Genomic DNA, 16,763 nt, shown 5'->3' on the forward strand with positions numbered 1-16,763 from the left:
ATATACGAAATCCTGGTGACAAAGGACCATTTGTATGTTACAGAAATGATGTCACAGACAAGGCGATATACTAATACTGAACATAAAATGCTATATTAATCGAAAATGGATTATTGGTATATGAAATTGTAGCCTATATGGTAAGCTGGAAATGTGAAATCATATTTTTTGATGGTTAGACAATAAAACGTGCTCATATTTTAGATTATCGCATATTTGCAGCTGATAATGATTTTAACGTCGACGTAAAATGCACCGTAGCCTAAATGTCTGAATAAGCTCGACATTATTGCAGTGGGATATTAAAGGGTTTCCTACAGGATAAATGCTTCATTGAACTACACGGCAAATTATTTCCTTACAGAGTCGCAACTACTGTCATCACTTATTAAGCTTGTTGTTTAATTTTGCACCCGTACATTCCACTCAGAAGTAATAAAACTGAAATAACTCGGTTGTTAAATGTCCACACTTGTGATACCGGTATCACATTTAAATCTCTTGATACGCTCCATGTGTTGGACGCGAAGTTGAAACATCGTATCGCATGTACTCTTATCGGTGGATTGTTGGCTGCACTGTGTGTCAGATTTTGTCGCAGTGTGGACAGTGTGTTGTTGCGTCAGGTTTAAATTTAGGAAGTGGGTGTAACTTCGCTCACCGTATGAATCAAAGAGAATAACGCCCTAAGCTTAATCATGTCACAGAATACGTCTAGTGCTGAACTCATTACATCTCCCTTGGATAATGTCTTTAGTTTTTTAGGTGGATTACCCCAGGGCCACGAGAAAGCTCTAAAGCAAGCTCTGTACAATGCCCTTGCCCTATTTTTTCTGTTTGTTTGTTGCATTGCGGGAGTGGCATTGTTTTACGTTTTGGAACCTTTTATCAAACCTTTAATATGGGCTCTTTTATGTGGTTCCGTGCTGCATCCTTTCAAGTATTCCTTGTCTACCGCAATGCAGGGATGGATTGATTCATTATCAGCTTCGTCAACGCCATTGATAATTGGCATTGTTTTAGCACCTATCAAAATAGTTGATAACTTATCTGAAATAATTGGCGATATTACTGTTAAATACATAAATTACATTGTAGGCTTTTTTGCTAGCGTTTCAATTTTGCTTTTTGTGTACTACTACACTCCAAGTTTTATGGTATGTCTGATGCTTCGTCTTGGATTCTTTGCTAGTCGAGCAGTTTCTTTTATTACAGGATTAGTTAATCAGTATGTGGTGAGTTTTATATCCAGATTACTGATTTTTTTCTATGTTGTTATGTGACAATGTTAAGAAGTATCTGCTAGAGCGACTGATTTTTATTTCATTTCAAATTAAAAGGCTTTGTTTTGTTATACAATGGAAACTGGCTGTTTGATTAATTATTGAATAGCATATGTATATGGCAGTTAACTTCGACTGTAGACTTAAATGTTGTATACTATTGTATGTACCTCAAATATGTTTGAAAGGATATAGTCATGATATTGTTGAGAATATGCCTTCGTTCAGTCTGTAGTAATCATTTGGAATGTTGCATTTACTTACATAAACACAGTGTACGAATGTTTAAAATTAATCATTGTTGAACAGGTTTTTGCAGCCATTGCGGGATACATCGTAATGGTGAAAATGTCTTGGAAACGGGAGATAGCACGACAGTTCTGTATGATGTCTTATGGTGTTTGGCTTCTGGTTACGTGCTATGTCTCGGGATTTGCTGGTCCATACAGAGTTGCAGTATTTTTTACCATAGTATTGTTATTACTTATGGGTCTGGCTTATCAAGTAATATGTGTGCACAGTGCAGTGAAGTCCAGAGGTTAGATTTACTTTACACACTTTACTGTAATAGAGACTTTTAATAGATTTTATGTGATGTGGTACAGACTGAAGATACACATTGTGAGTATTTTTATGTAGGTTATTTTGCATGTTACAAAACACAATATCGCACAGATGTGTTTTAACTGTGGTAATGTATTTAAACAGATATTTAGTGTTGTATAATAATATTATCAGAATGAATATTTTGTACTGTGGCATTGCATTAGCTACATATACAGCTTAAAACTGTGTGCCTGTCTGGGATTTTAACTTGACCCCTCTTGCCAGTGGCCAACATTTTTCCATTTCTAGTGGGTCTCACCTCCAAATAGATTAGCTGTAGCGAACCGTTTTCTATCTTTATTTTTACCCTAGAGTCCCAGGAAGAGGGTTGTTTTAGAAATAATGGATACATATCAGCTGACTGAAGGTATTAGCTAGCCCCTGAGATGTGGCTGGAAAGCTTGGATGATGTTACTATCTCCTGTGAAAGACAAATGCTTGGGTTTTAGTTTGATTACCAGGAAGTTTCAAAGTGATCTGTGTAGGTAACATACCATCAAAAGCAATATTTCTGAGGATTGCTGCTGTCGTTAGATGACATTGCCACTTACGTTTTAGATCTCAAAGGAATGAAAACAGATAAAGTTTTGGATTCCAGGTGTACTCCATATGATTAATTTCATTGTTACTTTTTTCAAAGAGGAACTTTCGTAGTATGAACTGAAGAAAATAATAACTAAACAACTCAATACATTATAATTGTCCTGAACAGTTTATTATTCAACTTTACTTTGTATGCTTGTATGGTCATGGTTACTGTTACCTGAAGTATCATTATAGAAATAAGTTATGCTATTGTTTTTGTGCTCATATTTATGGGGGTTAAACAATATGAGCATTCTTTACCTCCTGTTGACTGATCATGTGCAAAAGCAAAACTGTCACCTACTTCACTGCAATGCATAACCCTCATTCTTGAAGTGTGCTTGCAGTGGACCAAAGATTGCAACATTGCATTTGGGAACAACAAAACACTCCAACTGTGCTACATGTAATATTGTTGGATCTTAAAAGTTGGCAGTTGCCATAAATGAAAACTAGCAGCTTGAAGTATTCAGACTTCTAGTGGTTCAGACATAGTATCAGTGCCTGTGCGACCCCAATGTTATGTTTCGTAGGATAACTTCATGCCTGTGACACAGGCTGTCAGTAAGAACCTTTTCTTTCTGTTAAGACAGTCTGTCCATGCAAGAGGATCACTTCAATATTTCAGTTTGTCAAGTAAAATTTTGTGATTGACACAGTCAAAAACTGATTTGGGAAGGTCAGAAAATATCTACCCACAGGATAATTCTTTTTGTATAGTTTTGCCATCATTTCATTTGTATGGTACTTTATTGCTTTCTCTGTGAAGAATCCTTCACAAAAGCCAAGTCAAGAGAGGTTTTATTTTTGAAGCTAATGTCTGTTGCTGCAGGCAGTGTTGACACAAATTAATCTAATGCATCTGTATTCAGTTGTTATTGAGAAAGTGCCTTGTTAGCCGCTTCTGTGAGGAAGTACGGTACTGTAATAACAGAATTTGTTGCCCAGTGATTTTAAAGTGTTGCTATTTCTGCCATAACTGTTTTCTTGGGGTTTAGTTTGCTTTGGATCACCAGTTTTGTTTGTTTCTTCTTCAGTAATGTTCAGAATCGTTGTTTCTTTGTTTTTGCAGCGTTTTAGTTGTGAGCGTAGTAATCTACGCGAGATCCAATTTGTTGTTGATAAAAGGCTTGACATTGTAATTCTGTCACAGAAGATACAGGACTTGGGAGAGCAATTGAACAGAATTGATACTGTCTTGAAATGATATTTGATGATGAAACTCTATAAAAGTAAAACAAGGGTAATGGGATGTAGTTGCATTAAATCTGGTGATTCTGAGGAAATTAGATTAGGAAAGGAGACACTAAATGTGTTAGGCGAGTTCAGCTGTTTGGGCAGCAAGATACATAATGATAGCTGTAGTAGAGAGGATATAAAATGCAGACTGGGAATTACAAGAAAATGATTTATAAAAAGAGGAAGTCGCCAGCATCTAATATAAATTTAAGTGTTTCGATGTCTTTACTGAACATGTTTGTGTGGAGTGTAGCTTGCATGGATGTGAAATATGGATGATACTGTATAAGAATTATGGTAGACCAAATAATAGAGGGGAAGGTGCTGAATCAAATTGGGGAAGAAAGACATTTATGATACTACATGACTAAAAGACAGAACCAATTGATACGACACATGCTGAGGCATCAAGGATTTGTCTGTCTGGTAACGAAGACAGTGTGGAGGATAAAAATTGTAGATGGAGTCCAAAGCTTGAATACAGCAAGTTGTTTTCCAAATGGATGTAAGTTGTAATTAGTTAAGCAGAAATGAGGAGCCTTGCACAGGACTGTCTAACATGGAAAGATGCATCAAACCAGGCGTTGATCTGAAAACCGTAACAACAACAACAACAACAGCAGACTGAGGGAGGTGGTGCAGTGGTTAGCACACTGGACTTGCACTCGGGAGGATGACAGTTCAAACCCGTGTCTGGCCATCCTGATTTAAGTTTTCTGTGATTTCCCCAAATTGCTTCAGGCAAATGCTGTGATGGTCCATCATAAGGGCACGGCTGACTTCCTTCCCCATCATTCACTAATGTGACAGGATGGATGACCTTACTGTTTGGTCCCCTCCTCCCAAATCAACAAGCCAACCAACAATAACAGGATAGAGCACTCATGATAATGGAGGTTCAGCTCTTGAATACACCTTATCTTTTGAATTAAGTATAAGTCTTTTGGCCTAGCATAAGGTCATCAAATAATATCATCACATGAAGTTTCAACATATGGATACACCTTGTAGTCTTAGTGTGGTTAAGTCTGTCTAGCGGTTAAGTCTGCATACTCTTTTAAGAGCTGCCTCAATGTGATAATTGAAGCTTATGATAAATCCTTGTAACTAACACCATTACAAGCTTGTGTGTTTCCTGATCCATTACTGTAACCCAGTATTCAAACAGCTGCTCAGCACAATATCCCTTAACCTGAAGGGTGTAGGACTTGAATCCGTTTTTACATACATTGTTGGTCTTCCGTCCAAAGACTGGTTTGATACTGCTCTCTATGCCACTCCCTCCTATGCAAGCCTCTTCACTCCAATGCTGAATTGGTGACCCCTTGTCATCTCAGAATGTGTCCATCAACTGATCCCTTCTTTTAGTCAAGTTGTGCCACATATTTCTTCTCTAACAAATTCTATTCAGTACCTCCTCGTTAGCTACACAATCTATCCATCTAATCTTCAGCATTACTCTGTACACTACATTTCGAAAGCCTCTGTTGTCTTACCTGAACTGTTTATAGTCATGTTTCCCTTCCATACATGATCACATTCTAGACAAATACCTTCAGAAAAGACTCCCTGACACTTAAATCTGTTTAGAAGATTAGACTGCTTCAGCTGTAAGTCCTTTATTGATAAGCACAATCAGTTTTGCAACATTTTAGGTGCATCAGCAAATGCAATCTGTACAAGTCAATAGTCAAAAATTCATGTAGGGTACCAAAACGTAACTCAGTGGTCTTATCTTCAAAATGATATATCCAGACTGTGGCTACTCTGACTAAAAAGTCTGCTGCTTGAATGTGTATTTGATATTAACAAATGTTTAGCTTTTTCACTCACTGCATTTTACCCTTGCTACCTTCAAAATTTCTAGAGAGTATTGCAGTCAGTATTGTCAATAGCTTTCTCTAAGTCTATAAATGATATAAATGTAGGATTTCTTTTCCATAACCAATCTTTTGAGGGAAGTCCTAGGGTCAGTATTGCGTTGCGTGTTCTTGTATTTCTCTGGAATCCAAACTGATCTTCCCTGATGTTGGCTTCTACCAGTTTTTCCATTGTTCTGTAAAGATTTCGTGTTAGTATTTTGCAACAGTGACTTTTTGAACTATCTCAGCACTGGCCTTCTTTGGAATTGGCATTATTACAATCTTCTTGGAATCTCACAGTATTTCACCGTCTCATAAATCTTGCACACCAGATGGAATAGTTTTGTCGTGGCTGGCTCTCCCGAGGCTATCGATAGTTTGATTGAATGTTGTCTACTCCATACAAAATACTTATTCACTTTGCATGTTCTACATTGTAACAGTTACCACAAGATTGATCAATGGGACACGTAACTTAACTAACCAACTAACTAACTACTAGCAGGCCTTGTTTTCATGTAGGTCTTTCATTGCTCTGCCAAATTCTTCTCACACTACCGTATCTCCCATCTTGTTCTCATCTGCATCCTCTTTCCTTTCTATATACATTGCCTTCTAGTTCATTTCTCTTGGCTACCTCCTTTATATATTCCTTTCGATTTTCAGCATTCCCTTCTTTGCTTTGTACTGGCTTTCCATCCGGGCTCTTGATTTCATGCAGTTGCTTCTCTTTTCTCCAAAGGGAACTTGAATTTTTGTGTAGGCAGCATCTGTCTTTACTCTTGTGAAACATGCTTCTAAATCTTTGCATTTGCCTTCTAGCTGTACCTGCTTAACCATTTTGGAATCTCTCTCTCCCTCGCATTCGGGAGGACGACGGTTCAATCCCACGTCCGGCCATCCTGATTTAGGTTTTCCGTGATTTCCCTAAATCGCTCCAGGCAAATGCCGGGATGGTTCCTTTCAAAAGGGCACGGCCGACTTCCTTCCCCGTCCTTCCCTAATCCGATGAGACCGATGACCTCGCTGTCTGGTCTTCTTCCCCACAACAACCCAACCCCTCTCTCTCTCTCTCTCTCTCTCTCTCTCTCTCTCTCTCTCTCTCTCTCTCTCCCCTCAAAAGTCTGTATTCCCTCCCACCTGCTTTATTTGCTGTAAAAATCTGTATCCTACCATTACGTAATCAATCTGAAATCTTCTTGTGTCTCCAGGGCTCTTCTGTGTACATAGCCTTCTTTCATGGTTCTTAAACCAAGTGTTAGTCATGATTAAATTAAGCTCTGTGCAAAGTTCTATCAGTTGGCTTTTTCTTTCATTCCTTTCCCCCAGTCTGTATTGCCCTACTAGTTTTCCACCTCTTCCTTTTCCTACTATCAAATTCCAAGCCCCTCATCACAATCAAATTTTTGTCTCCCTTAAATATCTAAATAATATTATTTATCTCATCATTTAGTTCTTCAATCCCTTTATCATCTGTGGAGTTAGTTGGCATATAAACTTGTACTACTTGGCAGTTGTGGGATTAGCGTCTATTTTGGGTACGTTAATGTGTTCACCAGCTGTTCGTAGTAGCGTAAGTGCTATTCTGTTATTCATTATTAAACCCACTTCTGCATTACTCGTATGTGACTTTGTTTGTATAACCCTTATTCATCTGACTGGGAGTTCTGTTTCTCCTGCCGTCGATATTCAATAATTCCTACTTTATCTGATTTCAGCTTATCAGGTTCCCTTTTTAAATTTTCTAACCTACCTGCATGATTAAGGGATCTAATGTTAACTCGCTCCGACCTCTATAATATCATGTTTGGTTCTGGTGATGACAACCTCCTGTGTAGTCCCTACCCATAAAACCAAATGGGGGCTGTTTTACCCAAGAGGATCCCTTCATGATTTAATCATACAGTGCCTGCTTTCCTTTGGGAGTTACCCCTTGCTTTCAGCTATTCACAATATGGGCACAATAAAATCATTTTGGTTGATTTTATAAGACCAGATCAGATAATCGTCCAGATTGTTGCCCCTTCAACTGCTGTAAAGGCTGCGGCACCTCTTCAGGAACCATGTTTGGCCTCGTAGCAGATTCCATCAATTATTCAATTATTGTTGCACGGCTATCTGTATTGCTGAGGTACAAAAGCCACCTCACCAGTGGCAAGGTCCATTGCTAAATATATTTTGCCTTTCATGTTATTGGTTCTGCAGTAATACTGTCCCTCAAAATCACAATAAAAATTTACTGTAGATATTTTAGCATGCAGCTGAATCATCTCTTTCTTTGTTACAAACAAAAATTTTTAATTGTAAACAAGAAAACTGGCATCATCAGTCGTAAGAGGTTTGAAATCATTTATTACTTGGAAGCAATTTCAGTCACTGTGTGACACCGTCAGTGCAAATATTAGTCTTGAAGACTCACGTAATAAAATCATGTATTAAAACAGCCATGTTGAAGTTGTAAAATGTGCTTTTATTACGTGAGTCATCAAGACTGTAATATTGGCACTGAATATCGTCACACAGCGACTGAAATCGCTTTCATGTAATACATGATTTCAAACTTCTTAGAATCGATGATGCCAGTTTTCTTGTTTACAATATTAATATTGCAGTCACTGAGCTCATGATTCCCGATGGAATCCAACCTCAAGACTGATTTTTGAGATCTAGGAGGTAAATAGTCAATCATTGCTCTTGCTCTTCAAATGGTGTGTTAAAGAGCCTCACCCATGAAATCATCTATACTAATGTGAATTGTTGTGTGTAAAATAAGGAAAAAGCAGTCGCTCAGCTATGACGGATCAGTCCATGGAAAACAGTTACATATAACAGAAAACTGCTTTCACACTAGCTGTTGAGCACTTTACGGGATTGTGTGCTAGGGTTTTTGTAGGTGTGAATGTGTGTGCTATTGTAACGAAAAAAGCTAGTGCGAATGCCATTTTCTGTTATATGTTATTGTGCTCCACACAGTTATCTGCTGTTGGTGAGTGGTTGCCTTTTCCTTATTTTATGTACTGCTCCATCGAGGGATAGGAATTGTTGTACTGATGATAATCTTATCACTCTCTTACACTTCTCCAGCTTATTTTTAGAGCAAAATAATTCCTTTAATTTCAGTTCAAATTCTTGCAAAGTGCTGCAACTTGATTGAAGGAAATATGAGGAGGTTCATTCAAATGAAGCCTGGTCAGAGCGTCTACCTTTGGCCTACACCATCTGTTGGTAGGGAGAATGACGCGTGCGTACCATTTGATGTTGCATAGTGCCAGTGTGGTTTCACGCCGAAGAGAAGGTGGTCACACAAGTTATCGTCCACTACTGAACATGCAAGCAAGTAAGCAGGAACAACGAGGAGTTATTCGTGTTTTGGCGGCGGAGGGAGTTGGAGGCCGTGAAATGTAGCGATGGTTGAAGGCTATGTACGGTGAGACAGTCTGAGTCGTTCAGGTGTTGTGGAATGGTGCAAACAATTCCTTGAGGGGTGTGGGTCAGTGGGAGACGGTGGTCGTCCTGGACAGGCTCATTGTGTCATCACACTGGAGATGGTTGCAGAAGTGAGTGCTTTAGTCTTGAACAACCGCAGAATCACCTCTAAAACAAGCTATTCATGGACATCGATTCGCAACTGACGACAAAGTGTGTGACTGGATCCAACAGCAGCCTACTAGCGTCTTCAAGGTTGGAATCGACTGGTTAGTGTCGCATTGGGATAAATGTGCCAATAGTTCTGGTGACTATTTTGGAGTATGTGTACTGTGTATAATTACGTTTTTGAGTTAATAAAATTGGTACCATTACTTTACAATAGTGACCAAGTTTCATTTGAATCCCCCTTGTATAAGTCTTGTGTCCCGTGTGTTGGGAAGTTGTCACTATTACTTCCTTATATTGTGTCTGTAATAGATTTTTCCAGGCAGTTTTCTTTACAACTTACCTGATAAGAGTAATTTATTTGCGCTGAGTGAGTCTCCTCCTGAAAGTTTATCTTGGTTGATTAAGCATTATGCAGACTGCCAGGCATACTCATGAATATGAATATTGTTGGTATCAATATTTAGCAGTCCTTTTTTTTCTTATTATCACTCCCTCTTTAGTCCTCATTCTGTAATCTGTTTCCCACCTCACTGTTCCACTTCACCCAATTTTCTTTGTTCATTGCCAACAATTTATGAAATTACTGAACCAGAGCATTTGTATCTTGCTTGCTTCTAGTAAAACTGGTAGTGTGTTGTCAAATGCAACACTCCAAAATCTACTCATTCTCTCTAATCTACTGTGCCAGTTATGCACAACAGCCTTCAAGTCATAGCCAAAACACTTATTTGGTGCACTTCTCTCATCTTCAACCCTAGTTACTTCAAATATTGACAGTCATCACTTGCAGTGTGTTGAAAATTAGTTTAACTGTGGCCATGATGTAAGGTATTGGCTTCAGGAAGGACAGGTTTGCACCAAATTTTGGACTGCATCTAATGAGAGGGTCCACATTGTAAGATTTCGATGTGCCACAATAAGATTGTTTGTGCAGCCACACAAAGAATGAGACAGCATTTTTATGACTTCAGTCATATAACTCCTAGCCAATAAAGAGTTTGTTTAATGACTTAAGTTCACATAATTCATAGCCAGTGTGGGTATTATGATGGCTGATAATTCTCTTTTGATTTTCACTTATTTATAATTTTAGCACTGCTCCCAGACCTGTATATGTTCTTGCCCCCAGATGCCGTCTGGATTCCCTCCACATTACGACAGCCTTTACTTTCAGTCCTTCCTACAACTCTCTCCTAACTTACTACCACAGAACATTCACCCTATGATTTCTGTCCTCTCTCCTCTCTCAAGCCTGTGAGGAACATTGACATCATCACTGTCTGCCAATTATGAGCAGGAAAAGGCCACCAAAATTCTTATTTGCTGCCAAAGATGGGTGCTTTCTTTACAAGGAAAGTTAAAATCAGTTCTACTGTCACACTTGGTTGTGGTTATCTCCTCATCGTCTAGAATTTGTCAAGATGCCCATCCCTTCTGAAGATTAATGTCTGAAGTGATGTTCCCACTCTCCAACATCTGGTTTCCAGTAACAATCTGATGCTTGTGACACTGTTAGGCACCAGGCTTACTACAAAATGCTCAGGTCACTGGACTCAGGCAAGTGGGATGTCACATACTAAGTAGATTAACATGGACTTGCAGTGGTTTGAAACTATAGTATGTTCAAGTTAGAAGGCAGTTGCTTGATGTGATCGGTGTTGATTGTGTTCTTTGTTTGCATCTCTCACAACAGGCTCAAGTTGTTTTTCTTGTCAACTGGCAAGACTTGGTTATGTTCCACAGTGGGGCACTTGTTTTGCTACTTACTAATCTTTCAAAAAACATTTGTTGTTGTTCTTGTTGTTGTTGTGGTGGTGGTGGTGATGGTGTCGGAGTGCACTCGCAGCATGCCTCAGGCATGCACGCTGACTTTGGTAGCTTATGTTATTGCCCATGGATTTTTGGGATTCCAGTTTTGTTTTCTGCTCCTTGATTGCTAGTGCAATGTAATCTCCATAATTTGTAATGTAACTATGATCTCCTTATTCATACAAAAGGAAAACTGGGTTGTTTTGCAGATTTTCTTCAGGCTGGTAATTTGTCTGCAAAGCATGGAACATTGGAAATGCTAAGGGAAATTCACTTAGCTAGAAACGTCAGGAAAATCACAGTGAACTATGAAAGGCTTGTGGAATTATGAGAGGCTTTAGTGGGTGCTGAACTGTTTGTTAATACACTCCTGGAAATGGAAAAAAGAACACATTGACACCGGTGTGTCAGACCCACCATACTTGCTCCGGACACTGCGAGAGGGCTGCTGTACAAGCAATGATCACACGCACGGCACAGCGGACACACCAGGAACCGCGGTGTTGGCCGTCGAATGGCGCTAGCTGCGCAGCATTTGTGCACCGCCGCCGTCAGTGTCAGCCAGTTTGCCGTGGCATACGGAGCTCCATCGCAGTCTTTAACACTGGTAGCATGCCGCGACAGCGTGGACGTGAACCGTATGTGCAGTTGACGGACTTTGAGCGAGGGCGTATAGTGGGCATGCGGGAGGCCGGGTGGACGTACCGCTGAATTGCTCAACACGTGGGGCGTGAGGTGTCCACAGTACATCGATGTTGTCGCCAGTGGTCGGCGGAAGGTGCACGTGCCCGTCGACCTGGGACCAGACCGCAGCGACGCACGGATGCACGCCAAGACCGTAGGATCCTACGCAGTGCCGTAGGGGACCGCACCGCCACTTCCCAGCAAATTAGGGACACTGTTGCTCCTGGGGTATCGGCGAGGACCATTCGCAACTGTCTCCATGAAGCTGGGCTACGGTCCCGCACACCGTTAGGCCGTCTTCCGCTCACGCCCCAACATCGTGCAGCCCGCCTCCAGTGGTGTCGCAACAGGCGTGAATGGAGGGACGAATGGAGACGTGTCGTCTTCAGCAATGAGAGTCGCTTCTGCCTTGGTGCCAATGATGGTCGTATGCGTGTTTGGCGCCGTGCAGGTGAGCGCCACAATCAGGACTGCATACGACCGAGGCACACAGGGCCAACACCCGGCATCATTGTGTGGGGAGCGATCTCCTACACTGGCCGTACACCACTGGTGATCGTCGAGGGGACACTGAATAGTGCACGGTACATCCAAACCGTCATCGAACCCATCGTTCTACCATTCCTAGACCGGCAAGGGAACTTGCTGTTCCAACAGGACAATGCACGTCCGCATGTATCCCGTGCCACCCGACGTGCTCTAGAAGGTGTAAGTCAACTACCCTGGCCAGCAAGATCTCCGGATCTGTCCCCCATTGAGCATGTTTGGGACTGGATGAAGCGTCGTCTCACGCGGTCTGCACGTCCAGCACGAACGCTGGTCCAACTGAGGCGCCAGGTGGAAATGGCATGGCAAGCCGTTCCACAGGACTACATCCATCATCTCTACGATCGTCTCCATAGGAGAATAGCAGCCTGCATTGCTGCGAAAGGTGCATATACACTGTACTAGTGCCGACATTGTGCATGCTCTGTTGCCTGTATCTATGTGCCTGTGGTTCTGTCAGTGTGATCATGTGATGTATCTGACCCCAGGAATGTGTCAATAAAGTTTCCCCTTCCTGGGACAATGAATTCACGGTGTTCTTATTTCAATTTCCAGGAGTGTAGAAATAAATATTTTGTGTAATTTTGTTACAAATCACGTAAGAGATTTTGTTTCAGAATGAATTTGTTCTGGAATTGGACAAGAAAGGTGAAAAAGGGCATTGAATTGTTTGTTGCTTGATTGTGGCTACTTCTAGCATGCTTTCCGACTGTGGAATATTTGTTATTGTTCATAGGTTCTTGGCCTCCTGACCCATTTCCCACTGCAAGATTTTTAGAGATTTTTAGGTATATGGACTATAATGAGCATCTGAGAATTTTATTAATGAAAGATCTCTGAGAATTTTATGAATGAAAGGCCACTCCAATTGCTTGGATATAGTTTATTTAAGTCCATGATAGGTTTCAGCCTCCACATCGAGGCCATGAAATAGAATAGAATAGAATCTTTATTGTCACATGACATGTTATATACAATCATTCGATTGAAACATTGGTGACTTGTCAAGGAATAATTCTGTGCCTACCTAAGTATACCTTAAAACAAGATACATTAAGATAAAGCATATGGGTGCTCCCAGAAGCACATTACAACATAAAAAGATAATTAGATGTTAAATTTCTTCCTTTTTCTTAAAATTTCCAGTGGTTTAAAATCATTCTTTTTAATATTTTTCATATTTGTTTCTCTAGTTAATAAATATGGAGATACTTCAAAGAGCATATACTTTCATAAAAGTAGTATATATGTATACATCTAGGTATTTAGATACACAATCAGACGATACATAGTTTCCAAGTATGGACGCATATAAATAGAACATATATCTCCATTAAAAGGGAACATAAGCATACACATAGAATGTAATGTAGAAAAAACAGGAAAACAAAACAATATCTCTTACTTGTCTTCCTTGTTTATAAAATCATCCACACTACAGTAGCATTTGCTTTTTAAATATTTTTCAATGTTTACACCTGTGGGTTCTAGCTTGCAGTCCTTCAACTTTGAACACATTTTATTGCTAAGCTTCAAAGCCACCTAATATGGAGTATTTTCAAATAATGCTAGTCTGTGGCAAGTTTACATGTAATCTTGTTTGTGCCTTGTTTCATAAGCATGTGTAAATGAATTTATGTCAAAAAGATGTGGGTTTTTAACTCAAAGAGAAGTGTTTCATATATAAACATGGAAGGAATTGTCAGTAAGTAAGGCTTGCAAATAAAGGTTTGCATGATTGTCTATTATTTCTTCCAGTCATAGCTCTGATAATTTTTTTCTGTAGCTTGAACACACTGAGGAGGCTTCCTTTTTCAACTCCCCAAAAAATTATGCCGTATCTTACAACAGATATGAAATATGCATGATTCACAGTTTTTTAACGGCTAAGTCAGTTTCTTTATTTAGAACCCTCATTGCATAAACAAAGCTATTTAACTGCTTCAGTAAGCAGTCCACATGATCAGTCCATGACAAGTTTTTATTTATGGTCACTCCCAGAAATTTAACAGTGTCTGCAGTTATCAGTTCTCTGCATTCATAACTTAACTGTGTTATATATTCAACAGTTTGTTTGGTCCTGAAGTGTACAATTTGTGTTTTTGTTCGTTTTAGTTTCATAGCATTATTATTTATCCAATTTTCTAGTTCTTGAAGAGTCTGTTTTGTTTTCTGTGCTAATTCTTCAGTGTTTTTGCAGCAGACTACTGCTGTTGAGTCACGTGCATACAAAATCATATCTGAAGTTACCTTGCGTGGCATGTCATTTATATAATATAAAAATAGTAATGGGCCTAGTATGGACCCCGGGGTCGCCCTTATGTTGTATAATTACCCTCTGACTGAGCGAGGTGGCGCAGTGGTTAGATACTGGACTCGCATTTGGAAGGATGACGGTTCAATCCCGTGTCCGGCCATCCTGATTTAGGTTTTCCGTGATTTCCCTAAATCACTCCAGGCAAATGCTGGGATGGTTCCTCTGAAAGGGCACGGCGGACTTCCTTCCCCATCTTTCCCTAATCCGATGAGACCGATGACCTTGCTGTCTGGTCTCCTTCCCCAAAGAACCCAACCCAATTACCCTTTGTTTCCTATTTTTGAGATACGAGTTGAACCAGTTTAAAGGTTTTTTCATGGAAGCCATAAGAAGCTAATTTGAGGAGCAGCTGCGTATGGTTTACCATATCAAATGCCTTACTGAGCTCACCGAAGATACTGGATACACTCTCCGTGTCATCGAGGCATTTGCTTATTTTAGTGATTAGTTCATTAATAGCATGCACAGTGCTTCGGCCCTTCCTAAATCCATACTGATTATTACCAATAATGTTATGGTTTTTTGTTATATTTTTCTAGTTGGTTACACACTACTCGCTCAAATATTTTAGAAATAATTGGTACTGGGTGAAAATTTCCTATCTACTCTTGTCTGCCCTTTTTGTGCATAGGTGGAACTGCATACTTTAGCCTGTCTGGAAAGCAGCCCTCATCAAACAATTGATTTATTATGTGACAGAGTTAGGATGCAATATTATCACATCCTGCCTTTATTATTTTTGTTGGAACTTCATCCCAGCCCACAGATTTGAGATTTTTTTAGGGATTTTATAATGTTAGCCACTTCATAGCAGGATACATGAGTGAATTTGTATTCTACTTATCTGTGCTGCATTATATTGGGACTTTCATGTGAAGAAAGGAGATTGTCAATTTTGTTAGAATTTATGAAATAGCTGTTGACTTCTTTGCAAATGTGTCTGGAGTTTGTGATTATTTTCCCATCACTTTCTAATTTATGATTAAAACTTTTTGTTTTTTCTGCAGACATTTCACTTCTGACAATTTGCCATGCAGCTTTTGATTTATTTGTGGCATCTGATATGTATTTACTACTTGTCATTTCTTTTGCCTGTTTATCTACTCTACCAAATGTTCTTTTGTATTTGTTTACATAGTTGACAAACTCTGCAACATGGTTGTTCTTCACTTCCATGTGCATTTTCCTCTTTCTAGTACTAGAGATCCTGATGCTTTCAGTTATCCATGAGTTCTTTTTACAATTATTGTCACATGCTGTTATGAAGAGGAAGCATCATTGAAAACACTCGTGAATTCTGATACAAAAGCATTGTAGTTTGTGTTTACTGAGTACCGCTTGCTGAAAGACCAGGACGTTTCATTTAGTCTTGATACAAATGTATTCACATTGTGTTGGCTGAATCTCCTGATTCGTTTCACTGTTACTGTTTTATCTAAATTTGGCAATTAGATGAAAAGGGCTGAATGCTAAGATATACCTAATTCTAAGATGAACTTTTCTGTGGAACCGTAGTTGATGCTGCTCACTGTATTATCTATACATGTTGCGGAAGATGCTGTTATACTAGTGTACTCACTAAAGTTTAATGTTAAGCTGTTTGTAGATAACGTGTCCTTCAGAGAAACAGCAAATCTGTCATCAGCTCTTCCATTTATGTTGAAGCAAGCACAAATTATTGCCTTTTTACACAACTTTTCTACCTGCAATCTACACAACAAGATTTCAGATTTGTCTAAAAATGCACATGTAGCTGAGTAGTCAGGGATATGATATATACTAATAATTAATATGCCATTCCAAAAGTTCAATGCAGCAGCTTTCAAATAATAGTTTGTCGTTCAAGCAATTAAAAGTCTGTCTGACTTCAAAGCTTAGTGATTCTTCTACTAGAATGCACTATCCTCCATAATCGTTTTTTCTACAAAAACTTGCTGCTAAATTGTAACCTTAAAGTGAGTTTATAAAGTTTATATTTTCACTTTTGAGCCAGTGCTCGTTTAAACATATAACTTTTACATAACTTGTGTTCTCCAGAAATACTTCTAGTTCATATAGTTTGTTCATCATTCCAACTGGTAGACCGCCTACGTTAAGATGCATTATGAAGTTATTATGAACTAAATCAAACAGAGAATCATTTAATTGGTCATCAAATGTGGCACCTGAGTGGGCTTTAATTCTAAATTCCATTCTGTTATTGTGTTTCTCGTGGACCAAATTCCATGGCAATTG

At 39.3% G+C, this 16,763-nt stretch overlaps 1 protein-coding gene across 1 annotated transcript in view; it reads left to right on the plus strand.

Annotated features, from left to right (window-relative positions):
* Positions 1 to 602: 602 nt before the first annotated feature.
* LOC124794802 (transmembrane protein 245) overlaps positions 603 to 16,763 on the plus strand; it is a 248,886-nt gene continuing 232,725 nt past the window's right edge. Inside the window, exons 1-2 of the mRNA XM_047258459.1 lie at positions 603 to 1,235; positions 1,593 to 1,821. Coding sequence (XP_047114415.1) covers positions 699 to 1,235; positions 1,593 to 1,821 — 766 coding nt within the window. The 5' untranslated portion in view covers positions 603 to 698. The remainder of the gene's footprint in view (positions 1,236 to 1,592; positions 1,822 to 16,763) is intronic.

The sequence above is a fragment of the Schistocerca piceifrons genome, chromosome 4 (genome assembly GCF_021461385.2).
Source record: "Schistocerca piceifrons isolate TAMUIC-IGC-003096 chromosome 4, iqSchPice1.1, whole genome shotgun sequence".
Lineage (NCBI taxonomy): Eukaryota > Metazoa > Arthropoda > Insecta > Orthoptera > Acrididae > Schistocerca > Schistocerca piceifrons.